The sequence below is a fragment of the Camelus ferus genome, chromosome 18, assembly GCF_009834535.1.
Source record: "Camelus ferus isolate YT-003-E chromosome 18, BCGSAC_Cfer_1.0, whole genome shotgun sequence".
NCBI lineage: Eukaryota > Metazoa > Chordata > Mammalia > Artiodactyla > Camelidae > Camelus > Camelus ferus.
In genome coordinates, this window is record NC_045713.1 from 13,115,504 (window position 1) to 13,137,317 (window position 21,814).

At 58.7% G+C, this 21,814-nt stretch overlaps 3 protein-coding genes across 7 annotated transcripts in view; 2 read left to right on the forward strand and 1 right to left on the reverse strand.

The window, feature by feature from the left end:
- BAIAP3 (BAI1 associated protein 3) lies at positions 1–14,787 on the forward strand. 3 transcript variants are annotated; one of them, XM_032460073.1, is made up of 34 exons: positions 1–148; positions 4,948–5,091; positions 5,346–5,433; positions 5,607–5,687; positions 6,052–6,159; positions 6,632–6,691; positions 6,832–6,898; positions 7,008–7,203; positions 7,435–7,479; positions 7,606–7,683; positions 7,778–7,880; positions 8,171–8,278; positions 8,372–8,467; positions 8,590–8,693; positions 8,875–8,995; positions 9,499–9,623; positions 9,703–9,793; positions 9,937–9,993; positions 10,088–10,185; positions 10,277–10,328; positions 10,417–10,547; positions 10,703–10,826; positions 10,904–11,047; positions 11,142–11,234; positions 11,340–11,531; positions 11,611–11,679; positions 11,772–11,851; positions 11,929–12,037; positions 12,442–12,513; positions 12,666–12,746; positions 12,829–12,949; positions 13,035–13,158; positions 13,233–13,438; positions 13,532–14,787. In XM_032460073.1, the coding sequence occupies exons 2-34, from the start codon at positions 4,958–4,960 to the stop codon at positions 13,633–13,635; spliced, it is 3,462 nt and encodes a 1,153-aa protein (XP_032315964.1). In that variant the 5' UTR covers positions 1–148; positions 4,948–4,957; the 3' UTR covers positions 13,636–14,787. The 3 variants fall into 3 exon arrangements, with proteins under 3 accessions (XP_032315964.1, XP_032315965.1, XP_032315966.1); XM_032460074.1 differs by having other exon boundaries at positions 13,512–13,644; XM_032460075.1 differs by lacking the exon at positions 6,052–6,159.
- Positions 14,573–17,209, reverse strand: TSR3 (TSR3 ribosome maturation factor). Of its 3 annotated transcripts, none has more exons than XM_032460084.1 (6): positions 17,039–17,208; positions 16,719–16,938; positions 16,137–16,279; positions 15,484–15,660; positions 15,247–15,310; positions 14,573–14,962 (listed from the first exon to the last, which is right to left on the reverse strand). In XM_032460084.1, the coding sequence occupies exons 1-6, from the start codon at positions 17,148–17,150 to the stop codon at positions 14,785–14,787; spliced, it is 894 nt and encodes a 297-aa protein (XP_032315975.1). In that variant the 5' UTR covers positions 17,151–17,208; the 3' UTR covers positions 14,573–14,784. The 3 variants fall into 3 exon arrangements, with proteins under 3 accessions (XP_032315975.1, XP_032315972.1, XP_032315974.1); XM_032460081.1 differs by having other exon boundaries at positions 16,137–16,330; positions 17,039–17,207; XM_032460083.1 differs by lacking the exon at positions 15,247–15,310 and having other exon boundaries at positions 16,137–16,330; positions 17,039–17,209.
- GNPTG (N-acetylglucosamine-1-phosphate transferase subunit gamma) overlaps positions 17,199–21,814 on the forward strand; it is a 14,934-nt gene continuing 10,318 nt past the window's right edge. Inside the window, exons 1-3 of the mRNA XM_032460085.1 lie at positions 17,199–17,333; positions 17,470–17,527; positions 17,608–17,675. Coding sequence (XP_032315976.1) covers positions 17,282–17,333; positions 17,470–17,527; positions 17,608–17,675 — 178 coding nt within the window. The 5' untranslated portion in view covers positions 17,199–17,281. The remainder of the gene's footprint in view (positions 17,334–17,469; positions 17,528–17,607; positions 17,676–21,814) is intronic.

The window sequence follows — 21,814 nt, forward strand, 5'->3', positions numbered from 1 at the left end:
GGCCCCTGCAGCTGCCGCCCCGGGCACCGCGACGCTCAGTTGTCCGCGCGCGGCTGAAGCGCTCGCGCAGCCTGGGCGTCCCCGGAGCCGGTGCGGAGCTCGGAGCCCACAGGAGCCCCGTCCCCGCGTCCCCGCCGCCCGGCCCACGGTGAGTGCCGCGGGCTTCCGCCCAGCTGTCGAAACTCGACCCGGCGCCCCCTGGACGGACTGGGGCGCTGCTTGTCCGGCTCCCGCGCCACGCTCGCCGCCTCCTCCGGGGCGCGAGGAGGTCGCAAAGATACGTCGTCGGCCCCGGGGAGACAGAGGCCGGCGTGCGCTCGGAAAAGCGGGCCTCGGGCTTTTTGCTCTTGTGCCCCTCGGTGCGCAGAAGCTGGACCTGGCGGGGTCGGGGTGCGCACTCAGGAGGGGCTGGGAGGCCATACCTCCCTACCGTGGGGATCGCGAGACGCCAGGACCACCGTCCCTGCTGGCCCCGGGGATGCTCAGGGTGACCAGCCCCCTACTCCGACCTGGGACCCTATCCCAGGGGGAGGCTGCAGGTGGGGGCGGGGCCGAGGACCCCAGAGACGCTCGGCGGGGTTTCCCAGCCAACCCTCCAGGGAGGAAGACGCCCCCAGCGCCCCGCCTCTCCTGACTCACACTGGCCCTGGCAGGACTTCTTGTCTCCCCCAAATCCCTCCAGGGATCTGGGGGCGGTCAAAAAATTGACACCAAGGTTCCAAACTGCCCCCCGACCGACCGCCCACCAATGAGGGAAACAACCTGAGAGAACTGCCCCCCACCAAGTTCCTGCGAGAGCCATCGGGAAGTGGAGGGACTGGAGGGAAGGGCTAGAGGGGTATCACCGAGAGAAGGGGGAGGGAGGAACGCCGAGGTGGACAGGTAAGTAAAGACAGGGAAGAGGGGGCTGAGCTGGCTGGATGAGAGGGGCCCTTGGAGGAAGAACGAAGGGGGAGCATTTCATTTTAAATGCGTTCATTCTAGAAGCATCTAGCTAGCCTTTTACAGCTGGCCTCAGGCTTCAGAGCTATAGGTCCACCTACAGAGCTGGTTTAAAAATGCAGAATCCTAGGCCCCTCCCCAGGGATTAGGTCGGGAGGAGACCCCAGGGAGCAGTATGTCTAGTGGGCAGTCCAGGTGACCTGCATCGGGGCGCTGTGTGCAGGGGAGCACTGTGTGGAGAGTCAGTAAGGCCTCGGAGAGATGGGAGTCAGAAATCCTATAGGAAGAGTGAAGGGGGCCAGGTGGGGACTGGACCAGGAAGGGAAGACCAAGAGGGCAGCAGGGAGGGCCAGCTGGTGAGGCCAGACATCCTGCCACCCCCCACCACCACCACACACACACACCCAGGGTAACATCGGTGGACCCCCTACCCCTAAGTCCCCGGGGACCGATTTCAGTAAGAAGGCCCCAGAGCCCTGAAAGTGGCCCTGGCTGGCCACTGGGGCCTCTGATGAGGGAGACAGAGTTGTCTCTCCACTTCACTCAGCTGCCAGGGACTCACCTGCCTCAGTGCCACCCCAGCCCCCAAGTGGGCTAGCAGGAATCAGCTTGGCTTTGAGCCCTGGGCTCCAGACCAGTCACCCCAGCCCCGGGCTGTAAAATGGGACAGTGACATCAATCCACTTAGCAGAATTACCATTTCCCATTCAACCCCACGATGGGCCTGTCACTTTCGGCTAGGCCCTGGTGCCTGTGTGGCAGTCAGCTCCTTGGCAGGCCTCACTTTGTTCATTGGGCATATGGGACCTGGTGGCCACACATAAGCAAGGATGCAGTCATGTCATATTCTGAGCTGCTACCCAGGTCCAGGAGGGATGGAGACAGGAAGAGTGCAGGAAGGAGTCTCATGGGGCCCATTAGACAGATGAGGGGGGTGGTGTCCCCTTCAGCCTGATACCCAGCTCACTCTGCCCCGTGTAGGCTGAGAGCCCCTTCCTGGCAGTAGGCCACACACCTATGGTTGATTACAGCTCTGGGTAAGGTGCTTGCTGGCTCCCAGGACCCAGGCTGTTGGGTGCAGTGAGGTCATTACTGCTCAGGCAGTCTAGGGTTTCCAGGAGAACAGAGGGTTACCTGGACACATGCACCCAGATGCCACTCTTGCCCCCATCCTGGCAACGGGCTGAGGGAGGGAGCAGGGAGGAGCTGCTCAGCAGAGGGAGAGGCCAGCCCGCCTGGATCCAGGGACTCCAGACATGCCCAGAGCTTAGTGCTTGGACACCAGAGCCAGGGAAACCCTGGCTCCATCCCAGGTCGCCTCCTGGCTCTGTGGCCTTGGGCAGGCTCCTCACCCTAGGGCCTCAGTTTTCTTGTCTAGGTGAGGGGCGCAGACAGAGCTGCACCCTGTCTCCAGGGCTGGTCTGAGGATTATCAGGGGATGTGGCTCTCCTCGCCTGGATCATTGTGTTCTCATGGAGACAGCCCCCCACCCTGCAGCTCAGGCCACTTGGCTCCTGCGTCATCTTTGTCTCTGGGACCGTGTGCCCCAGGAGCCCCTGTCAGATGCAAACGCAGCTGGCGGTTGCCCTGGCAACAGCTCAAGCAGCGGCTGCTCCCTAGCTTTTGGGGGCAGTGCGGGGGCAGCCTCTTCCTCTCATGATGCCTGGCCCCCTGGGGACCTCATGGCTGGCTGTAAGGCAACAGCTCAGGAAGGCATAGGCCCAAGCTACCGAGCCCCCATCTTTTGGGGAGGCTCTTAGGGACAGGCACTGGCAGGTGTGAGGGGAGACCCTGGAGCACTGTCCCCGTAAGGGCCGAGCCACCTGCCCTCCCTGTCCCCAGCTCTTGGGTCTGGCCAGATGAGGCCCTCTGAGCCCACTGTCCTCCGAGCTCCACAGGTCTGGGGTTGGAGGAACAGGGAGCAGGATGAGATGTTGCCTGCGCCTGGTGACCAGGGACAGCCATTCTGGATGCAGACCTGATTTGCTCAAGAAGTCTATTTAGGACCCCTGAGGTGCCAGGTGTGCCAGGGCCCCAGCTCTCCCAGTGGAGAGTAAGATTCTAAGGAAGAGACAGAGAGAAGTCAAATGGAGACTTGCACGAACACAGGTGGGTTTCTTGAGCAGCGGGCAAGCTGGCCTGGGCACACAGGGCAGGGGCGGGTCTGACTTGGCTTTCCCACTTCTAAGTGCCTGTGAGATCGGGGTGAGTACAGCTGGATCTGGCTGGGTCCCCATTTCCTCTTTTGTCAAATGAAAATGACAGTGCCTCCTGCTCCGGCTGACACAGACGAGTGAGCATCCACAAGGAGAGGGCCCAGACGCAAGCGGGAAGGCCCCAGGTGGGCAGAGGGGAGCACTGTGTGTCCTGCACAGAGAGGTCAGCAAGCCTAGTGCAGGGAGCCTGAGGGGTGTCACCCAGCGGCCGAGGTAGCCTGACCAGGGGGGAGGGTCTTCACTTTGCCCTGATGATTTTCAATGGGGGGACAAGGAGACTACTCTGGGGATCCAAGGAGCGGTGCCCAGGACAGGTTGTTGCCTGACCCAGGGGAGAGGTGGGTACCTGGGCTGGGCGGTGCAATGGAAGAGGTGGCTCAAGGGCCCTTGGTGGCTTAGCTGTCATCCTGCCCTCCCTGCCGTGGTCTGCAGGAGACAGTGAGCCCCCAGGGGAGGTGTGCAGGTGTGACAGTGTGCTGGGCCAGGGAAGACTGGAGACAGCTGTGAGAGACCCTCAGTCCTCAGAGGCATCCCAGGGCCCTGCCACCTGGACAGGAAGGTCTTCCCCATTGCTCAGAGGTGCCCACTTCTGGGGTCATGGGCTGCAGCCCCTCCCAGGGCTGCAGTCTTGCTCAGTCTGAGCCCTGCCCCCACACATACAGGTACACAGAGCAGAATGACCAGGACTTAGCTGGCTTCAGGGGATGCAGGAGCAGGGGGCTGCCAAGCCCAGACCCTATTCCTCCCTCAATGGAGGACTCTTCTCTGTTCCAGAGCATCTGGGCTACCCAAGCAGGATGCTGCATGGTGGCTTGGTTGCCATGGCAATATGGGCACTTAAACTAGGCAGGAGAGGGATCAGGGACTGTGGCTCCATGCCCCACACTTCCCAGAAGGGGGAGCAGGCTGTGCTCCAGCAGGTAGTCCACGGGGTGAGGATGGGGCATTGAGGACCCCCCAGTGGCCCTTCCTGTTCATCCTGGCTACATGGGGTAAAGGCCTGGTTGCAGGGAAGGCCCTGGACTTGGGGGCCACAGCTCCAGGGGCCGTGCCACCAGGTTCCTCTGCAGGATGGGGACTCCAGGCATCCTGGGGAGAGTTTAGCCCTCTGCAGGGCCTTTGTCTGCCCTGGCCCCAAAGTGGGCCATGGGGTCTGCATGAATTGGGCTTCACTCCCCCACATCTCTGTCCCCCCCAGCAAAGCTCCCATGAGAACAGGCACACCCTGTCATGTTGTCCTCAGACCCCAAGGGAACAGCTAGGGAGTCCCAGCCCTGCATGGGTAGGGGTGGCAGAACTCGCCCCACCTTAGTGAAATTCAGGAGCTCCCAGTGATGGAGCACAGACTCCTCTGCTGGGCACTGCCATCACCTCGCAACAGCCTCATCGCATGCCCAAAGCCACCTTGGAGGCATCTCTTGTTTTGCAGATGGGGACACAAAGCCTTAGAGAGACCAAGAGACTTGCCTCAGATCACCTGGGCCCCTGGGTGCTCAGCACAGTCCTGGGCCTCTGCTCTCCTTACCCCTGCCTTGTGTGGCCTTGATGGTATCAGGTGCCCTCCACCAGCCACCACCCCCCTAGAAGTGCCATCTCCTCCTGCCCCCATGGTGCTCTAATCAGGAGTCTATTCCCGACTGCCAGGAACAGGGCTTCTGCCGAGTTTTGGCTAATTTAGCAACTGCTCAATGTGGCATCTGATGTGATTCTGGGGGACGGTAAGGCAATGCCAGTGAGCAAGCCAACACATGGGCAGACTGGAGGCCATGACTGTGCTCTCTGCCCGCAGGCTGCCCACCATGTCCACTTTGCTGGAGATCAAGAGCAGCGTGCTCAGGCAGGTGCAGGTGTGCCCTTCCTTCCGCCGGAGGACTGAGGAGGAGCCGGGGAGCACCAGTGTCGAAGCGCAGGAGCCCGCCGCCACCGGGGCCTGGTGGGTGCCCCACAGCCCTCTCCCGCATGGTCACAGCCATCTGGCCTCCCTTCCTTCAATGGACCTCACACACCAGCTGCCTAGCATGGCCCCTCAGGGGAGCCCAGGAGGGTGTGAACCCAAGGCCATGGGGGGCACTGGGTTCATCACCCTGGGCCCCTAGACAGGCAAGGACCCGGCGAATCTCCCTGGGTCATAGTGGCCAGCATGTGCTGTGAGCTGAAGCTAACTCCCAGCCTGGCCCTTCTTGGCAGGAAACCCGGAGATGGCGTGGAGTTCTTCACCCAGATGCGCCTCATCCTCAAGAAGGGGGAAGGCAGACAGGGCCTGCCATGCCCTGAGGTGAGGACAGATGAAGGCACTGTTGCCCAGCATGGGGGCGCCCTATCTGGCCTCCACCCCTTGACTCCCCCCTTCCCTGAAGCGCTCCCCCACCAGCTGGCCCCAGGAGCCTGGGGGCTGATTACAGCCAGGATCCCCACCCACCGAGGCCCTTACCCTGCGCCCCCTCACAGGTCCTCTTGCGCAGCAGCTCACCCGCCCCCACAGAGCCCGTGGACCCCAGCCGTGGCCTGAGAGCCCTGACCCAAGAGGAGGTAAGGGGGACAGGGGTCTGGCCCCAGGGAGGGGCTGTAAGCACCTCTGCATGCCAGCCCAGAGTCTGGGGACAGGTGGACAGCAAAGGTGGGAGGGGTGGGTGGGCCAGACCTCCCCATGATAGCAAGCAGAGGTCAGGGGTGAGGAGGGGCCCCCAAGGGAGGGCCTGGCAGGTGTAAAGGCACAGAGACAGAGACTGGGACCTCCTCCAGTAGGTGGAGCTGCTGAGGGCTGGAGGCTAGGCACACAGGGTGGACCCTAGGAGCCTGAGATCCCCTGTGGCCAGGACTCAGGGCCTGGGGCTGAGAGGATACAGGGACTGGGTGGCTAGGCCTCAGGACGTGCTTCCCACCCCAACTGCAGGTGGAGATGCTCTACGAGGAAGCCTTGTACACAGTCCTTTACCGCGCAGGGACCATGGGCCCTGACCAGGTGTACGACCAGGAGGCCCTACTGGGCTACCTTCAGCAGGTGAACCCTGTTAGCCCCGCCCACCCTGCTGACCTGGCCCCGCCCATCTCTGGGGAGGATTGGGACCCTCTTCCCCACCTGCCAATGTCATCATCACTTGAACAACACACACCAATTTTCCCCACATACACAACATACACACACGTGCAGGCAGACACACACAGGCTGACAGCTGTGCCCCGAAGACAGAGTGATAGACACACAGACACATTCAAGCAGGAAAACACAAAAATGGACAGATGGACTCAGAGACAAATACAAACACCACCAGAAAAGACTGGAAGACAGATGTAGGACAAAGAAGGACGGACTGACACACTCAGAAAAAGGTAGAAAAGACAAACCAACTTGTGGATAAATACACCATTCTTCCTCACCTGTGTGTGCTCCCCCAACCACGTGAGGCCCCCAGGACCATGGTCAGCCTGGCTTTGGGGATACCTGGGCTCTCACACCTGCCCCTCCTCCACAGGTGTTTGGCACCAGCCCTGAGGAGCATGCAGAGGCCATGGAACGTGTGAAGAAGGCCAAGGTGAGGCTGCCACCTGCCTGGGCAGATGCCAACCAGTGAGGTCCTCGTGTGTAGGGACTCAGGGGTGAAGGGGAATGGGACCTGGCTGTGTCTGGTCCACACTGAGCTCTGAGAGACCCTCAGCATCCCCTCACCCGCAGGCCCCTACATATGCCCTGAAAGTCTCCGTCATGCGTGCCAAGAATCTGCTGGCCAAAGACCCCAATGGTGAGTGGGGGCTGGCTGGGACCTTGGCCGGGCCCAGGGCTGAAGGTCATGGGGTAGAGGGGGCACCTGGGGTCAGGGGACAGGGGCTTAGGCACCCACCCTGTCCCAGGCTTCAGTGACCCGTACTGCATGCTGGGCATCCTGCCGGCCTCGGGTGCGCCGCGGGAGCCGGGCCCACAAAAGGAGCAGCGCTTCAGCTTCCGCAAAGGCAGCAAGCGTGGTGGCCCACTGCCGGCCAAGTGCATCCAGGTCACTGAGGTCAAGAGCAGCACCCTGAACCCTGTGTGGAACGAGCACTTCCTCTTGTAAGGCCCCTTGCCTATCTGGGTGGCAGGGTGGTCAGGCGGGGTCTGCCACAGTGCAAAGCTGGGCCAGGGGATGCATGCAGGCAGCTGTGACTGCTGAGGGCACCGAGGCTGGTGGTCCTATGCCCACTTTCCAGAAGAGGAAACTGAGGCTCAGAAACTCTTCCTGCCCCAGCCCTGGGTACAAGATCACCCCGGACCCTCATGAGCATTTCTCTGTTCTCCTTATAGTGAGATCGAGGATGTCAGCACAGACCAGCTGCACCTGGACATCTGGTATAGGCCCCTGTGTCCTGCAGGGCAGGGGATGTGGGCACCTCTGGTCAGGAGGCAGTGGGAGGGGGCAGTCAAAGCCAGGCTAGGCTTCAGACAAGCAGGTCCCCTGACTTGCCCTGCCTCCAGGGATCATGATGATGACGTGTCCCTGGTAGAAGCCTGCAGGAAGTTGAATGAAGTCATCGGTCTGAAGGGCATGGGCAGGTATGGCCGGTGGGACACTTGTGCCCCCAGACTCTGCTCATAGCTGGGCCTTGGAGACCAGTGGGTGGTGTGACACCCACCCTGCTGTGTGTAGGTATTTCAAACAGATTGTCAAGTCCGCCCGTGCAAATGGGACAGCAGGGCCCACGGAGGACCACACCGATGACTTCCTGGGGTGTCTCAACATCCCCGTCCGAGTGAGTGGGTGTGGATGCCCCGCCTTCCTGTGATGCTGCTGGTGATTCTGCCCTGGGATCCCCCAAGAGTTTCCCATCCTTTTCAGGATGGGGGCACTGTGCAGTAGAGGGGTGGGGGTAGGACAGCCTCCTGGAGCCTCTTGTGTCCAGGCACCCCTGAGCACTCACTGTGTGCTGGTCACCCGTGCTGAGTGGGAAGTGGAGGACTGTGTTCTCCCCCAGATCCCAGAGATAGTCTGTGTTGGAGGAAGAGGGAGGCAGAATGGTCAGTCTGACCCCGTTTCCCCCAGGAAGTGCCGGTGGCTGGTGAAGACCGCTGGTTCAAGTTGGAACCGCGTTCCAGCGCCTCCCGCGTGCAAGGAGACTGCCAGCTGGTCCTCAAGCTGATCACCACACAGGTAGGGAGCCAAAAGGGGGCTTCCGTCCTGCAGCCCTGCACCCCAGCCCACCGGCTCGGGCAGGGCTGGTGACTGATGGACCATGCGTTCCAGAGGGACACGAGCATGAGCCAGCACGGGCGGTCGGGCTTCCAGTCCTACCTGCTGTTGCTCAGCCGTCTGCTACAGTTCGAGCACCGAGCCGAGGAGGTAGCGCCGCCCTCTGGACCCCGGGGCGGCCGGCGCGGCGTGGGGAGGGCGAGCCGGGGAGGCTGGAGACCGAGAGGGAATGGGGGTCTCCCGCCTCCACCCACGCCCAGCCCGTCCCCTAGCCCAACTCGAGCAGCTGGCGCGGTGAGCTTAGCGGGCCTGCTGCCACCGTGCTCTGCCTGCACGGCGCTCAGAGCAACCTGTCGGCGCTGCAGCTGGCGGTGCTGTGAGTGGGCGTGGCCGCGAAGCGAGGGGCGGGGCCTCGACGGGCGGAACTGCACGTGAATGGGCAGGGCGCGGAAGGGGGCGGGGCCCGGGAAGGGGCTATGCAGTGAGTTGGGAGGCGCGGGGTCCCTCGGGGGGCGGGGTCCGATGCGGCTGCCCTGATCTTGGGCCGGGCCCGGCAGGCATTGGCAGGTTAGCAGCCGCCACCATCAGACCTGCACCCTGGACTACGGCTACCTGCTGGGGCTGCTGGAGGACATGCAGGCGCACTGGGAGGAGGCGGCCTCGCTGCCGCAGGAGCAGGTGGGCTCGGCCACGTGGGCTGAAAATGCTGTTCCTAGAGGGTGTGCTGTGGGGCCGTTTGGGGTGGGGCACAAAGGGAAGGCCAGAGACCTGCTCCTGTGGGGTGCACAGCTTGCGCGGGCGGTAGGGGATTGAACACAAATGGACAAACTGCATGATCTAGGAGAGAGCAAGTGCTGGGCGGTACCAACATGGGGATGTGCGATACTGAAATGGAGTTCCGCGGGATGGAAGCCATGCTGCTTCAGACCCAGGAGGAACGGAGGGACAGGGCCAGCTCTCAGGACTGGAGCAGAAAGAACTTTGGTGGTTCAAAGGCCCTGAGGGCATCTGTGCCTCCAGGGGGAGCTGTGGAAGCTGGGGTTGGAAAGGCCAGCAGGAGGAGGCACATGGGGTTGGAAGTCACCGTAGGGAGGGTGCTCTTCAGGGCAGAGCCTGGGGGACTGGCTGGCCCTCCCTGCCTCAGAGAAGGCACTCACTTTTGAAGGGCCCTGTCCCCCCAGGAGGAGAGCCTGGCGGACAGCTTCTCTGCCTTCTCTGAGTTTGGGCTTCAACTGCTGCGCCAGATCCGAGACTACTTTCCTGCCACCAACAGCACAGCCGTCTACCGCCTGGAGCTGCTGTTGAAGTGGGTGCAAAGGCTGGCACCACGGGTTGGGGTAGGGGACTTGGGGGGCAGCCTCAGTCAACCGTGGCCCCTTGCCCAGGTGTCTCAGCAAGCTGCAGCTCTTCCAACCTTCCTTTGAGATCTGCCCCTTTGAGACGGAGCTGAACATGGATGTTGCTGCTGCCCTGAAGGTGTGTCTGGTAGCTTGGTTTGGGCTAACCACCCAGTCCCTGCCCTGTGCCCTGCAGCTGCCCTGACCCCAGCTGGACCACACACACTTCATTGCCCTTGTGCCCTCCCACCAACCACGCTACCTTGGTGGTTCCCCTTGCAGAGAGGCAATCGCGACTGGTACGACAGGCTCCTGAATGCACAGAGCCCTCGTGAGCAGGTGCGACTCAGGGAGGGCGTAGCTGCAGGAAAGTGGGGAGGAGGGTGGCAGATGGATGCCGGCCAGAAGGTCATTGTGCTGGGCTTCTTTGCAGCCAGGGCCACAGCGCCTTGCTGGGCTGGTCAAGTTGGCTGACGCTGTCTACGAAGACCTGCAGTCCTGTTACGGCATCTACGCCAGCCTCTTCCACAGGTGGGGTCAGAGCTAGTCCTGCTGCCCCTGCACCTGGCACTTCCAGGCTGGGGAGCCGGGCGAGCAGGTGTCTGAGGTGTGTCCTTTGCAGCATCATCAAGGTCGACTTCTTCACCCTCACCTTCCGGCAGCTGGAGCGGCTGGTGAGGATGGGGAGTAGGGAAGAGGTCCTGGCTGGGAAGGAGCCTGATTTCCTTGTTGCTGGCAGCCTGATTCCACTCTCCTGAGCAGGTGGCTGAAGAAGCATGGGTGCTGACGGAGGAGCTGAGCCCCAAGATGACCCTTGAGGTGGCCTCAGGGCTCTTTGAGCTCTACCTGACCCTGGCAGACATCCAGCGCTTTTGGAATAGCATCCCGGGCCGGTGGGTCTCCTGCCCTCACCCCAGCCTTCCCCCACCCATCTTCTCTGGGAGGGCTCTGGGACAGGAGGCCAAGTGCCTTCTTAAGCTGGGAGCCTGTGATGTGTTAGCTCAAGGTGTCTGGGTCGGGGAGAACTCTGACTGACCTCCCACTGCAGAGACAGCCGCTCCCTCGCCCTGGCTGGCATCCACGCCCCATTCCTGCCCGCTGTGAAGCTTTGGCTTCAGGTGCTGCGGGACCAGGCCAAGTGGAGGCTTCAGGGAGCTGTGGACGTGGACACTGTGAGTGAGCACCCAGGCCTGAGGGTTGTGGCTCCACTGGGGTACCCCTCTAACCCAGGCCCCCTCCTGCTTCCTAGCTGGAGCCCACGGATGCCTCCTCTAAGCACAGCAGCTCCGCGGCCACTGCGAGCCTCTGCTTCAGCCACATCCAGGAGCTGTGGGCCCGCCTGGCATGGCCTGACCCTGTCCAGGCCCAGGGGTTGGGTACCCAGCTCAGCCAGGTGGGGAACTATGGATCAGGAAGTGATTGGGGTCTGGAGGGGCATGTCCAGGGGACATGGCCCACAGCTCCTGAGCCTCCATCTCCCACCCCAGGACCTGTGTGAAGCCGCCCTCTTCTACACAGACCTGCTGCGGAAGAAGGTGGACACTCAGCCTGGGGCTGCAGGCGAGGCAGTGAGCGAGGCGGTGAGCTGGGGGGCAGACGGGTGGGCAGTGGTTGTTGGGGGACAGGAGGCCCGGTGGGGCCACCACACAACTGCCAGCCCACGTCTGTCTGGCACACCTTCCCAGCTCTGTGTGGTCCTCAATGACGTGGAGCTCTTGCGCAAGGCTGCGGGCCAGGCGCTGCGAGGACTGACCTGGTCGGAGGGGGCTGCTGGGCTTGAGGGAGCGCTCCCACGCCCCCTGCTCAGCTGCACGCAGGCCCTGGATGAGGACCTGCAGCGGGAGGCCCGCACCGTGACGGCACACCTGACCTCCAAGGTATGCAAGGACCATGGGACAGACATCAGCTGCCCCCTCCCCACAACCCTTCTCCGTGCTGAGTGTGGCCCTCCCTCAGATGGTGGGTGACATTAGGAAGTACGTGCAGCACATCAGCCTCTCACCTGACTCCATCCAGAATGACGAGGTGAGTGCCCCACCAGGTGAGGGCTTGGGCGCGGCTGGGAATGCATGTGTGGGGTGGGGACCGAGACTCAGGCCTGAGGCCCCTGCCCACAGGCTGTGGCCCCACTCCTGAAGTACCTGGATGAGAAGCTGGCTCTGCTGAATGCCTCGCTGGTGAAGGAGAACCTGAACAGGTATGGTCCAGGGCAGATGGGGCAGGGCCTGGCTCAGGGCAGCCCAGGGTCTGGTCACCCCTGCTGTGCCCCTGCAGGGTGCTGGAGGCCCTCTGGGAGCTGCTCCTCCAGGCCATTCTGCAGGCCCTGGGGGCAAACCGTGATGTGTCTGCTGACTTCTATGGGCGATTCCACTTCACACTAGAGGTAGGGCCGCTAGTCCTCCCCACGCCCCTGCTGGTCCTGGGCGACAAGGCTGCTGAGCTGCCCCACTGCCCTGCTGTGCCCTGTTGCCCCCTGCTGCCCCCTGCTGGGAAGCCAGGCCTTCCCATCCAGGACAGCGCCTCCTCTGGGAATCCACCAGGGCAATGTTTCCTACCCTGCAACCAACCTCTGTCAGCAGCACCTGGGATACCTGTTATGACAGCTACCTGGCTCCAGGCACTGGCATTTTCCCAGGCTTCCTGGGGGCTTCTGATGCACCCCAGGTGTGAGTGCCTCTGCCCTGGGTTCCTGAGAGCCCAAGCCAGGTGCTGCTCAAGGCTCCGTTTACAATCTTGGTCCCCAGCACCCACCGTGTCTGACATCTCTCCCTTCTTGCTCCACCTCAGGCCCTGGTCAACTTTTTCCACGCTGAGGGCCAGGGTCTGCCCTTGGAAAGCCTGAGAGACGGAAGCTACAAGGTGAGGCCTGGCCCTGGGGCCTCTGAGAGAGGAAGGGGGAGGTGTGGACATCAGGGACCGGAGTTTGAGTTCAGCCACCCCCATGCGTGAAATGGGGCGTGAGGAGCAGCACTGTGCTGCCGCATCACCCAGCGCCCGCCTCCTTCCTGCAGAGGCTGGAGGAGGAGCTGCGCCTGCACCAGTGCTCCACGCGGGAGTGCATCGAGCAGTACTACTTGGACAAGCTCAAACAGGTAGTGCGGCCCAGGCGCAGGCACGAGGCCCCGCCCCGGGAGTCACCGAGCTCCGCTCACCGGCCCCCTGGCCTTTCCACAGAGATCTCTGGAGCAGAACCGGTTTGGGCGCCTCAGCGTCCGCTGCCACTATGAGGCAGCCGAGCAGCGGCTGGCGGTGGAGGTGCTGCACGCGGCTGACCTGCTCCCCCTGGACGCCAATGGTGCGGGCGAGGGGTGGGGTGGGGTGGGGCAGGGCGGGAGGGGCGGGGCCAGCCGGGCGGGGCCCGCTTACAGCTGTGTTCCCAGGCCTGAGTGACCCCTTCGTCATCGTGGAGCTGGGCCCACCGCACCTCTTCCCACTGGTCCGCAGCCAGAGGACCCAAGTCAAGAGCCGGACGCTGCACCCCGTGTACGACGAGCTCTTCTACTTGTGAGTGTCCCTCCCCACCCTGCCTACCCCGAGCGGGAAGCAGGACTACAGGTGACGGCCCTCCTCCCTTGCAGCTCCGTGCCAGCGGAGGCGTGCCGCCGCCGTGGCGCCTGTGTGCTATTCACCGTCATGGACCACGACTGGCTGTCCACCAACGACTTCGCGGGCGAGGCAGCCCTGGGCCTGGGCAGCATTGGCGGCGTCGCAAGGCACCAGGTTGGAGGGAGCGCGAGGGCCGGGCAGCCGATCACCCTGCACCTGCGCCGGCCCAGAGCCCAGGGTGAGCCAGGGGCAGGGCTGGGCGGGGGCGGGGGCAGAGTGGGGCAGGGCTGGCGGGACCTGACGCCGGCCAGGCCCTCTCACCTGCCCGCAGTGAAGTCAGCGCTTAGGATGCTCGAGGGCCGCACCAACAAGGAGGCGCAGGAGTTTGTCAAAAGACTCAAGGAGCTGGAGAAGTACATGGAAGCGGATCCCTGAGCCGCTGCGGCCATTAGCCCAGACCCTCCCCAAGTCCCCGTGATGTCCTGTCACTCTGTGGTCAGCTCTGTGCAGCCAGGGCTTGCGGAGGCCCCTCCCCTGCTTCATGGTGTGTCCGCTGTGACTGGACTCTCCAGCTCCTATTTGCCCTGGCCTTGTAGCATGTGCTGTGAACCCTGTATGCCCAGTAAGCCCCACCCCACTCTGGATCTGGGAAGCTTGGGCAGGGCCTGGCCAGCAGCTGCCCTCCGCACCCCTAGCAGAGAGAACAGGGTTCTCAGTGGGGTGGCCTTGCCCCCCAGGTGGTCCCTGGGGACATTTTTGGTGGTCAGTCACAAGCAGGAAGTGTTGAAGGTGGTGCTACTGGCACCAGTGGGTAGAGGCCAGGAATGCTGCTTGACATCCTGCAATGAACTCTCCAACAAAGAATAGTCCACCCTCAAATATCACCAGTGACACAGTGGAGGACTTTGTCCTAGAGGAAGATCTACCTCTGTCTCCTAGGGGGTGGTGTGGGAGTGGGCTGGGAAAAGGCCTCACTAGGCAGAGAGGCAGGAAGGCCTGGATTTCCAAACTGGACAACCCAAGCTTTGGAGAGAGAGGGTAAGCATCTGCAGTGTCCTCATACTCTCTGGCTACAGGGTTCTCCATCCTAGATGGCATATGGAGGAAGGTTTGCCCAAGAGCTGCACAGGTCCCCAGTCCCCACCTAGCTCATAGGCCCAGGAGAGGGTCTCAGGAGGCTGGTGGGTCTGTGTAAGGGGCTCCGTGCCAACTGTCTAACTGTCCAACTTCTCCTTTCATGTATGCACGGGTACCCACACAAGTCCTACTCTCCAGCCCCATCCCCTTTTTGGCAGGGTCTGCCTCACTAGAACCTGAGGGTCTGGTTGAACCCCCCCAGCCAAGTAGAAAGAAACAGAGGCTCACACTGGGGTGTCCTTGGCTTGCAGCTTCATTGGGAGGGCTCTGAGGCAGGACCCAGAGCAAGGCTGTGTTAAAAGTGCTGGGAGAGAACCTGGGCAGGGTCCAGTCCTGCTGGCAGATGCAGGGGGCCAAGGTTACCAGGCCTGTGTGGGTTCTCATCAGTTCTGCTGCTGTGTCCAGATCCCCTTGTCACTCTGCTCCAAAAATATATGTCTGCAACTTTCAGTCCCTCTGCCGTTTCTTGATTCCTTTCCAAAGCTCTGTGGGGACCCTGGCCTCAGTCCCTTGCTCTGGAGTCTCTTCCTCTTCAGAGCAGCTACTGCTGCTACTGTCCTTGGGGTCAGGCCCAAGTTCCTCAGACTCATCTTCACTATCACTGCGAGTACCATCTGTCGGCAGCCTGGGAGGGAGGGGTGTGTTCACTGGCCAGTTTGAGGTGACCCCCTCCTCTAACTCACCCACCAAAGCCCCCAAGCTGAAATCAGATTCCTCCTACTCCCTGTACCCTCAAAACCAAAACCTCTCCAGGGGGACGTCCACCCTCCCTTTTCGGCAGTCAGAAAAGCTATCCTGGTGGTGTTTAAGGACACCCCCCACCCACACCCCGCAGCAGGGGCTGAGGCCAAAGGCAGAGTGGAGCCCTGGGTCTGAGCTGTCATGAAACTGGGAAGCCTGAGGACCTACCAGGTGCCAGCCACGGGCCTGTTAGGGTTTGCACACTCCCGCCCTGAATCCACGTCAAAGGGATCTGAGCCAAGGAATCAAAGAGGACAGTGACCTATAGGTGAACTGAGAGCAGAGCCAAGTGTCCTACAAGCTGTGGCAGGAAGGGCCCCCAACCCCCGGGCTTCTCAAAGGAGGTGGCAGCCGTAGAGGGCCCCAGCTCCCACCCCGGGGGCTTGTGTCCATGCCAGGCCTCACCGATGTCCTCCTCCTCAGGGTGCTCCTTGGCGTGGGCCAGGAACTCCTGCTCTGCTTGCAGCACTTCCTCTGGGCCACTGCAGGCTGCGTACTTGTCCAGGAGCTGGCGGTTCAGGTCTAGGAAGCCCTTACCCCACTTGAACTTCCTTAGCAAGATGACAGCGAGGTCTGAGAAGCCTGTTGGTGCAAGAAAAGAGGGATTCCACGGATGTGGAAATTCCTCTTTTATCACCCTGGCTGCTAGGCTGCTGCTGTCTCAGGACATAAAAATCCCTCAAGACAACACCCCACCAGCCAGACCCATGCCCACTCGCTGGCCTCTGCCTCTGTAGCCCACTAAATCCCCCAGGAAGTCTCACAGGGCCACCAAGCTGGGCCTCCACATGGACCATAAATTCTCTGGAGATGTGTTAACAAAAGGCTATCGGCAGTGGTGCCAAGACGAGGGCCAAACACCAGTGCTAGTAGGCCAGCTGTTCTGCCTCCACCTCAGCCTCACAGGGTGAGGACTCCAAGTGGGTCCTGGGATGAAACCCTGGCTGGTCCATTTGACCACCTCCCTGCACACCATCATGTTCCTCCTAGGACTTGCAACAGAAAACACACTGCCAGGAGCACAGCCAGACCCCCAGGTTGCGAGGCCCCAAACTCACCCAGGATGCAGAAGGTGGCAGCGAAGGCCTCCACACAGGACAGCCTGCAGGGCCGGCCGTAGTTCACAGGGTTGGCGGCCACCAGGTGGGGCAGGAGCCGCAAATGGCTTCCCCGCATCTTCCCAAACGGTGTTTCGTCCAGCCTGGCCCAGGAGCAATCGATGACGGCGACCCCAGACTGTGCCACCAACTGTCTGCCAAGATCCGTGTAGGGCTAGGTTCTGGGGTCAACCTGGTGCTAGTCCCAGGGCAGGTATGTCCTTGGATACTAGCCTCACTGGGGATACAGGAACATCATTCCTCCACCCCAAACACCCCCAAGGAGCTTCATGGATCAAGTTTTTGAACTAGAATTGTGGGTGTGGCTGTTCCCTGAGAAGGCTCATTTACTCAACAAACGTCTGTTTAAGCCTTCTACATCCTGAGCTCTGTGCTAGGCAATGGGGGCAAACTGGACACATCAATATAAGTAGGTGAGACCTGAAAGTAAGGACGCGCCAGAGTCAAGGGCTTACTAAGACGAGAGAGTCCAGGGAGGCACCCCGCCCACTTCCTACCCCAACCCTGTCCTCTCCCACCTACCTGTCTGCGGAGGACACGTACTGGGAAGCCACTGGGCTGAGCACGAGGCCGCCGAACCTGTGGCCCAGGCGCAAGCAGCGTACCAGTCCCAGGCGGGCCAGCTTACGGCCAGTGCAGCGCCGGGGGTCGCAGTGGCCCAGCTCCCACATTGCTAGTGCGACGGGTAGCCGCGCCAGACCCGGGTCGCCCTCGGCCTCGGCTGCCTCTGACTCCACGGTTGCTGCACGGGGCAGAGAAGGGAACCTGGCTTCAGGTGCGGCTTCTTGGCCTAGTCCTGGGCCTGAGACCCCCGGCACCACTCCTGATTACTCCCCACTCACCGCGCAGCGCGGCGCCCACCTCCTCGGCGAAGGCCTCCAAAGAGCGGCCCGCAGGGCGCCGAGTGCGGCCGCCTTCGGCCCCTGGCCCGCGCGCTGCTCTCCGTCGGCCCATAGCGGGAGCAGGGTTTCAGCCAGCAGCCGGGCCGCACACCTGCGCAAGCGCTGGACGCAACTTCCGGTTCCGGCGCGCACGTGACTGGCGCGCTCACGTGACCGCGCGGCGGCGGCGGCGGCGCAGCAGCAATGGAGATGAGTCTAGCGCGCTTTGTGCTGTTGCTCGGGCTCGCGGCTCCTGGTTAGTGTTCGGGCGGCCAGCGCCCGCGCTCCTCTATCCCTTTCCAGGCTCCTGCGTCCCGGAGCTCCCTTCCGACCCGTCCCCGCGCCCCCGCCACTATGTGCCCACCCGCTTCCTCACCGCTTGTTCCCCGTAGGTCCCGCGCCTGCAGGTGCCGCCAAGATGAAGGTGGTGGAGGAGCCCAACACTTTCGGGTGAGTGGCCTAGCGGGGTGCGGCGGGAAGGGGAGCGGCGGCCTGGGCCGGGTTCCCCCTGACCCTGCCGCTTCCTGCAGGCTCAACAACCCGTTCCTACCCCAGACCAGTCGCCTCCAGCCCAAGAGGGATCCTTCACCTGTGTCTGGTGAGTGCGGGGCCCTAGCCGCGATCGTGCTGGGGGCCTGGGATAGAGCAGGTAGCTGGCCTGGGTTTCCGACGGGGTGGGCAGCGTCAGCTCTCGGGAGCCTGCTCGAGGTGGGCCAGGCAGGGAAGGGCTGCCTCGGATGAGGGGCCCTGAAAGTTTGGGTTTGGAGGTTCATGCAGTCGTTTGTCAGCCTTCTAAAATTATTTTTTTAAGCGCGCGCTGAGGTTCCAGAACGTTACTCTACCGAGTTGAGGAGTTACCCCGGACTTAGTCTTTAATTTTATTTTATAGAGGTGATCTCTGTTAGCGTTTTGGTATTTATCTTTCCAGACGTTTTTTATACTTTTACATGCATACAAGTAAGAGACGTGTAGTAATTTTTCTGTGATTTTTGTCTTTTTATGAGCACTGTAACTATGCTGGTTTGCTAACTTTGCTTTGTCACTCGTTGTGTGTCTTCATGGTGTACGAAGAGTTTTGACTTGGCGCTTAGCATTCGATAGGATGGCTCTGCATTCTTTCGTTGTCCAGCATGGTGGTGTTTACATTTTTCTGGCCAATAGAAGCAGTGCTCTGGGGAACATCCCTTCTAGGGACTGTCTCTTTCTATGCCAGCGTGAGTGGTTTCCTGAGGCAGGATCCCAGAAGTGGAATGGCGTGGTCGTTAAATGAGTATTAAATATGAGTAGCAAAAACCAAGAACTTTTTCTGTTGAATACTACCATGTGTTAAGGTCTATGCTGGGGATGCAGAAATGAACGACCCGTACTGTGCCTGTTCTCATGGAGTTGACAGTCTAATGGAGGCGGGTGGGTAAGCAGTAAACGAAAAAGTAGGTAAAATGTTGATTGCTTGATGATGAAAAGTGCTCTGTGAGTATGGAAAGTGGGCAGGTGGGGGGAATGTTGCGGGGATTGCCATTTTAAATGGGGGAGGGTTAGGAAAAGATTGAGAAGTGAATGTTTGGTCAAAAGCTGAAGAGGGAAAGGGAGTAAGGGATGTGGATATTTGAGGGAAGAGGGGTCCAGCAAAAGGCGTGGCCAAATAAAGGCCTTGAGCAAGGGTGCCTGGACCACAGGGAGTGGGGGCAGGGGTACCCTTGAAATCAGAGATGGAGGGTACAGATGTGAGCTTTCATTCTAAATAAACCTATTCCAGCTTTTTACTATGAAAAATGATGACTAGGAAAACGGAGGAATGGGACAGCGAACCCGAGCATACTCCCCATCTCAGTACAGCAGTTGACATTTTGACATTTTTGCTTTATTTACTTCTCTTTTCACTTTGAGAAAAGTGAATTTTCATTTTGCTGAACGATTTAAATGTCCATTACAAACATCCTGACACTTTATTCCTAAATACTTAGTGTGGATTCTCCACCCCATCACTTCCCAAATTAACAATAATTCTATAGTATAACCAATCCATGTCCGCATTTCCCAGTTGTCTGAGGACCTGCTCCAAAACAGGATCAGTCAAGGGGCGTACATGCATGTGGTTAATTATGTGTCTTTAGTTTTAATCTGGCACAGTTTCCTCCACTCCCACCTTTCTAGAAAAACTTTCTTGGCTTTTGGAAGAGTCCATGTCAGTTGTCTTACCAAATGTTTGACCTCCTGGGTCCGTATGGTTTATGAGGTCATTAGCTTGTTCTGCTTTCCCCAGTATGCTCTGTGAATGGCCTGGAAGCTTGATTATGGTCGGGTTAAGCAATTTGGGCACTAGTACTTCCTAGGGAAGCAGTGGACTGTGCACAGTATCATGTCAGAGGGCTGCACTTGGCTGTGGCTGAGTCTGCCAGGGTCTGTTTGCTGGAGGCAGGTTCTTCTCTGCCCTAGAGGACTGAATGGGCATGCTGCCCCAGTAGCCTTACAGTTCAGCCTGACGGGGCAGAAGAGCGCAGAGTTTGTACTTCTCTGGTGCTTCTTGCATTTATGGTTGGAAAAGAGTGTTTCTTTTCCCCCTCTTTTCTTTCTCTCTTCTTTTTGAATATCATAATTGGCTCAGATTTAAACCCAATTTTTATTGAGATATAGTTGGCATGTTCAGTTTGATGGAGTTTGTAAATCAAGCACATCTGTGTAATCAGCACCCTCCAAACAAGATTGAGAGCATTTCCACCTCCAGAAAACTCCTGTGTGTCCCTTTCTGAGTCCCCCATCCTGTCATTTTCTGGTTTCTGTTACTATAGATTAGTGTCATCCGTGCTTGGACTCCAACTACATGGAGTCAGATGGCATACACGGCTGCAGCTGGCTTCTTTCTCAGCACTGTGTTTTGAGGATTCATCTGTGTTGTTGCATGTATGTATCACTAGTTTTTCCTTATTGCTGAGTACATATACAAACTGTGAAATCTGAGTATGTTGTCTGGTTAATTATATCATGCCGATGTCAATTTCCTAGTTTTGGAGACTACTAGAGTCATGTAAGTCTATGATTATTGCAAGATAAAAAGCATGCACACAGATTCACACGTGTATGCATTTGTGCTGAAAGCATCGATGAAACCCATGATTCTAAGTTTGCAGTTGAAATGTAATGTCACAGATTGTTTTCCTTTATCTTCTATTATCTTTTTCTCTAATACTAAAAAGCTGGGTTCTTTAGTCACATAAATTTATTCACTGCCTTTCTCCTACAATTTACATAGAATAGTTTGAGATTTACAATAGCAGTGTTACTACTAACCATGAAACCAGTGATTGAGAGATTTGATTTTAGGCTGTATCCAACCGGAGATGGACAGTAGGGCACCAGGTCCAGCATTGATCAGGCCACTCTTTTCTCTATCATCAGTTTGGCTCGAAGTTGGGATCATGTGTTTCTGCTTGTGCTCAGCTTTAGTGCTTGCTATACGTGTTTTTACTCATGATTTTTCCTTAACTTCAAAAAAGTTGTGTGTTATGGACAATTTCAAGCACGTGCAAAAGTGGAGGGAGGGTATGTGAGGCACCCTCACCCAGCCCCAACCCCTCACCCCACTTTCTTTCCAACCAGGTTACTTTGAAACACTTTTCACAACTTTACTTTATTTGCAGATGTTTTGTTGTGTATCTCCTCAAGGGCATGGCCACAGTAGCTTTATCACATTTTTTAAAAGGCAGTAATTCCTTACAAATCAATAGAAATCCTATGTTTAGACATGTCTATACGGTCTCATACATTAAAAAAAAATTTTTTTTTAATTTTTTTTAATGCAGGTACTGGAGATTGAACCCAAGACCTTGTGCATGCTAAGTATGTGCTCTACCACTGAGCTATACCCTCCCCTCCAGGTGTCATACATCTTAAACACATGGTTGGCTTGCCTGAGCCAGCGTTGAAGGCCTGCCTGTTGAGTGTGCTTGACTGGTACTCACGTGTCCTCCAGCTTCCTCTAAGCTACAGATCCCCTCCCTGTTTCCTTGCTGTTTATTTATTGAAGAAACTGGATCACTTGTTTCCCACATTCTGGATTTTGCTCCTTGCATTCCCGTGGTGTCTAACATGTCTTCTGTCTCTATTAGCTGGAATGAAGATGGTTGTATTTTCCCCTTTCCGATCCATGTGCCTTTGCCTTGCCCAGGCCTCCTGATTCGGGGAGAGCAGGGTAGGGTGGGGGGCGGTCCTTGTCTCCTGCCTTCCATTCAGGGTCTACAGAGGGGTGTTTGTAGCCCTTTCCCAGGTAGAGGATGTTCCCTGCTGTTCCTGGTGACTGAGTTTTTACCACGAATGGATGTTGGGTTTGTCAGATGCTTTTTCTGCACCTGAGATGACCCTGGGGTTTTCTTTTTTAGACTGTTTATTTAGTGGGTAGCATTGGCTTTTGAATGTTGAGCCAACCTTGCATTCTTGGAATAAGCTCCACTTGGTCATGATTAATACATACGTTTTATGTATTGCTGTATTTAAATTACTAATTATTTCTGACTTTTTTTCATGTCTAGAGTTTCTTCCAGTTCTTTTTCTAATTTCTGTTTATGGGCTGAGATGTCCTATTTATTCATTTACCATATTTTACTTTATAGCCTTGAACACAGTTGTAATAGCTGCTTTAAAATCCTCTTCTACTTCCAGTATCTGTGTGTGTGTGTGTGTGTGTGTGTGTGTTGGAGTCAGTCTTTAGGGACCGCCTTGTCTCTTGGGTATGGATTGTAT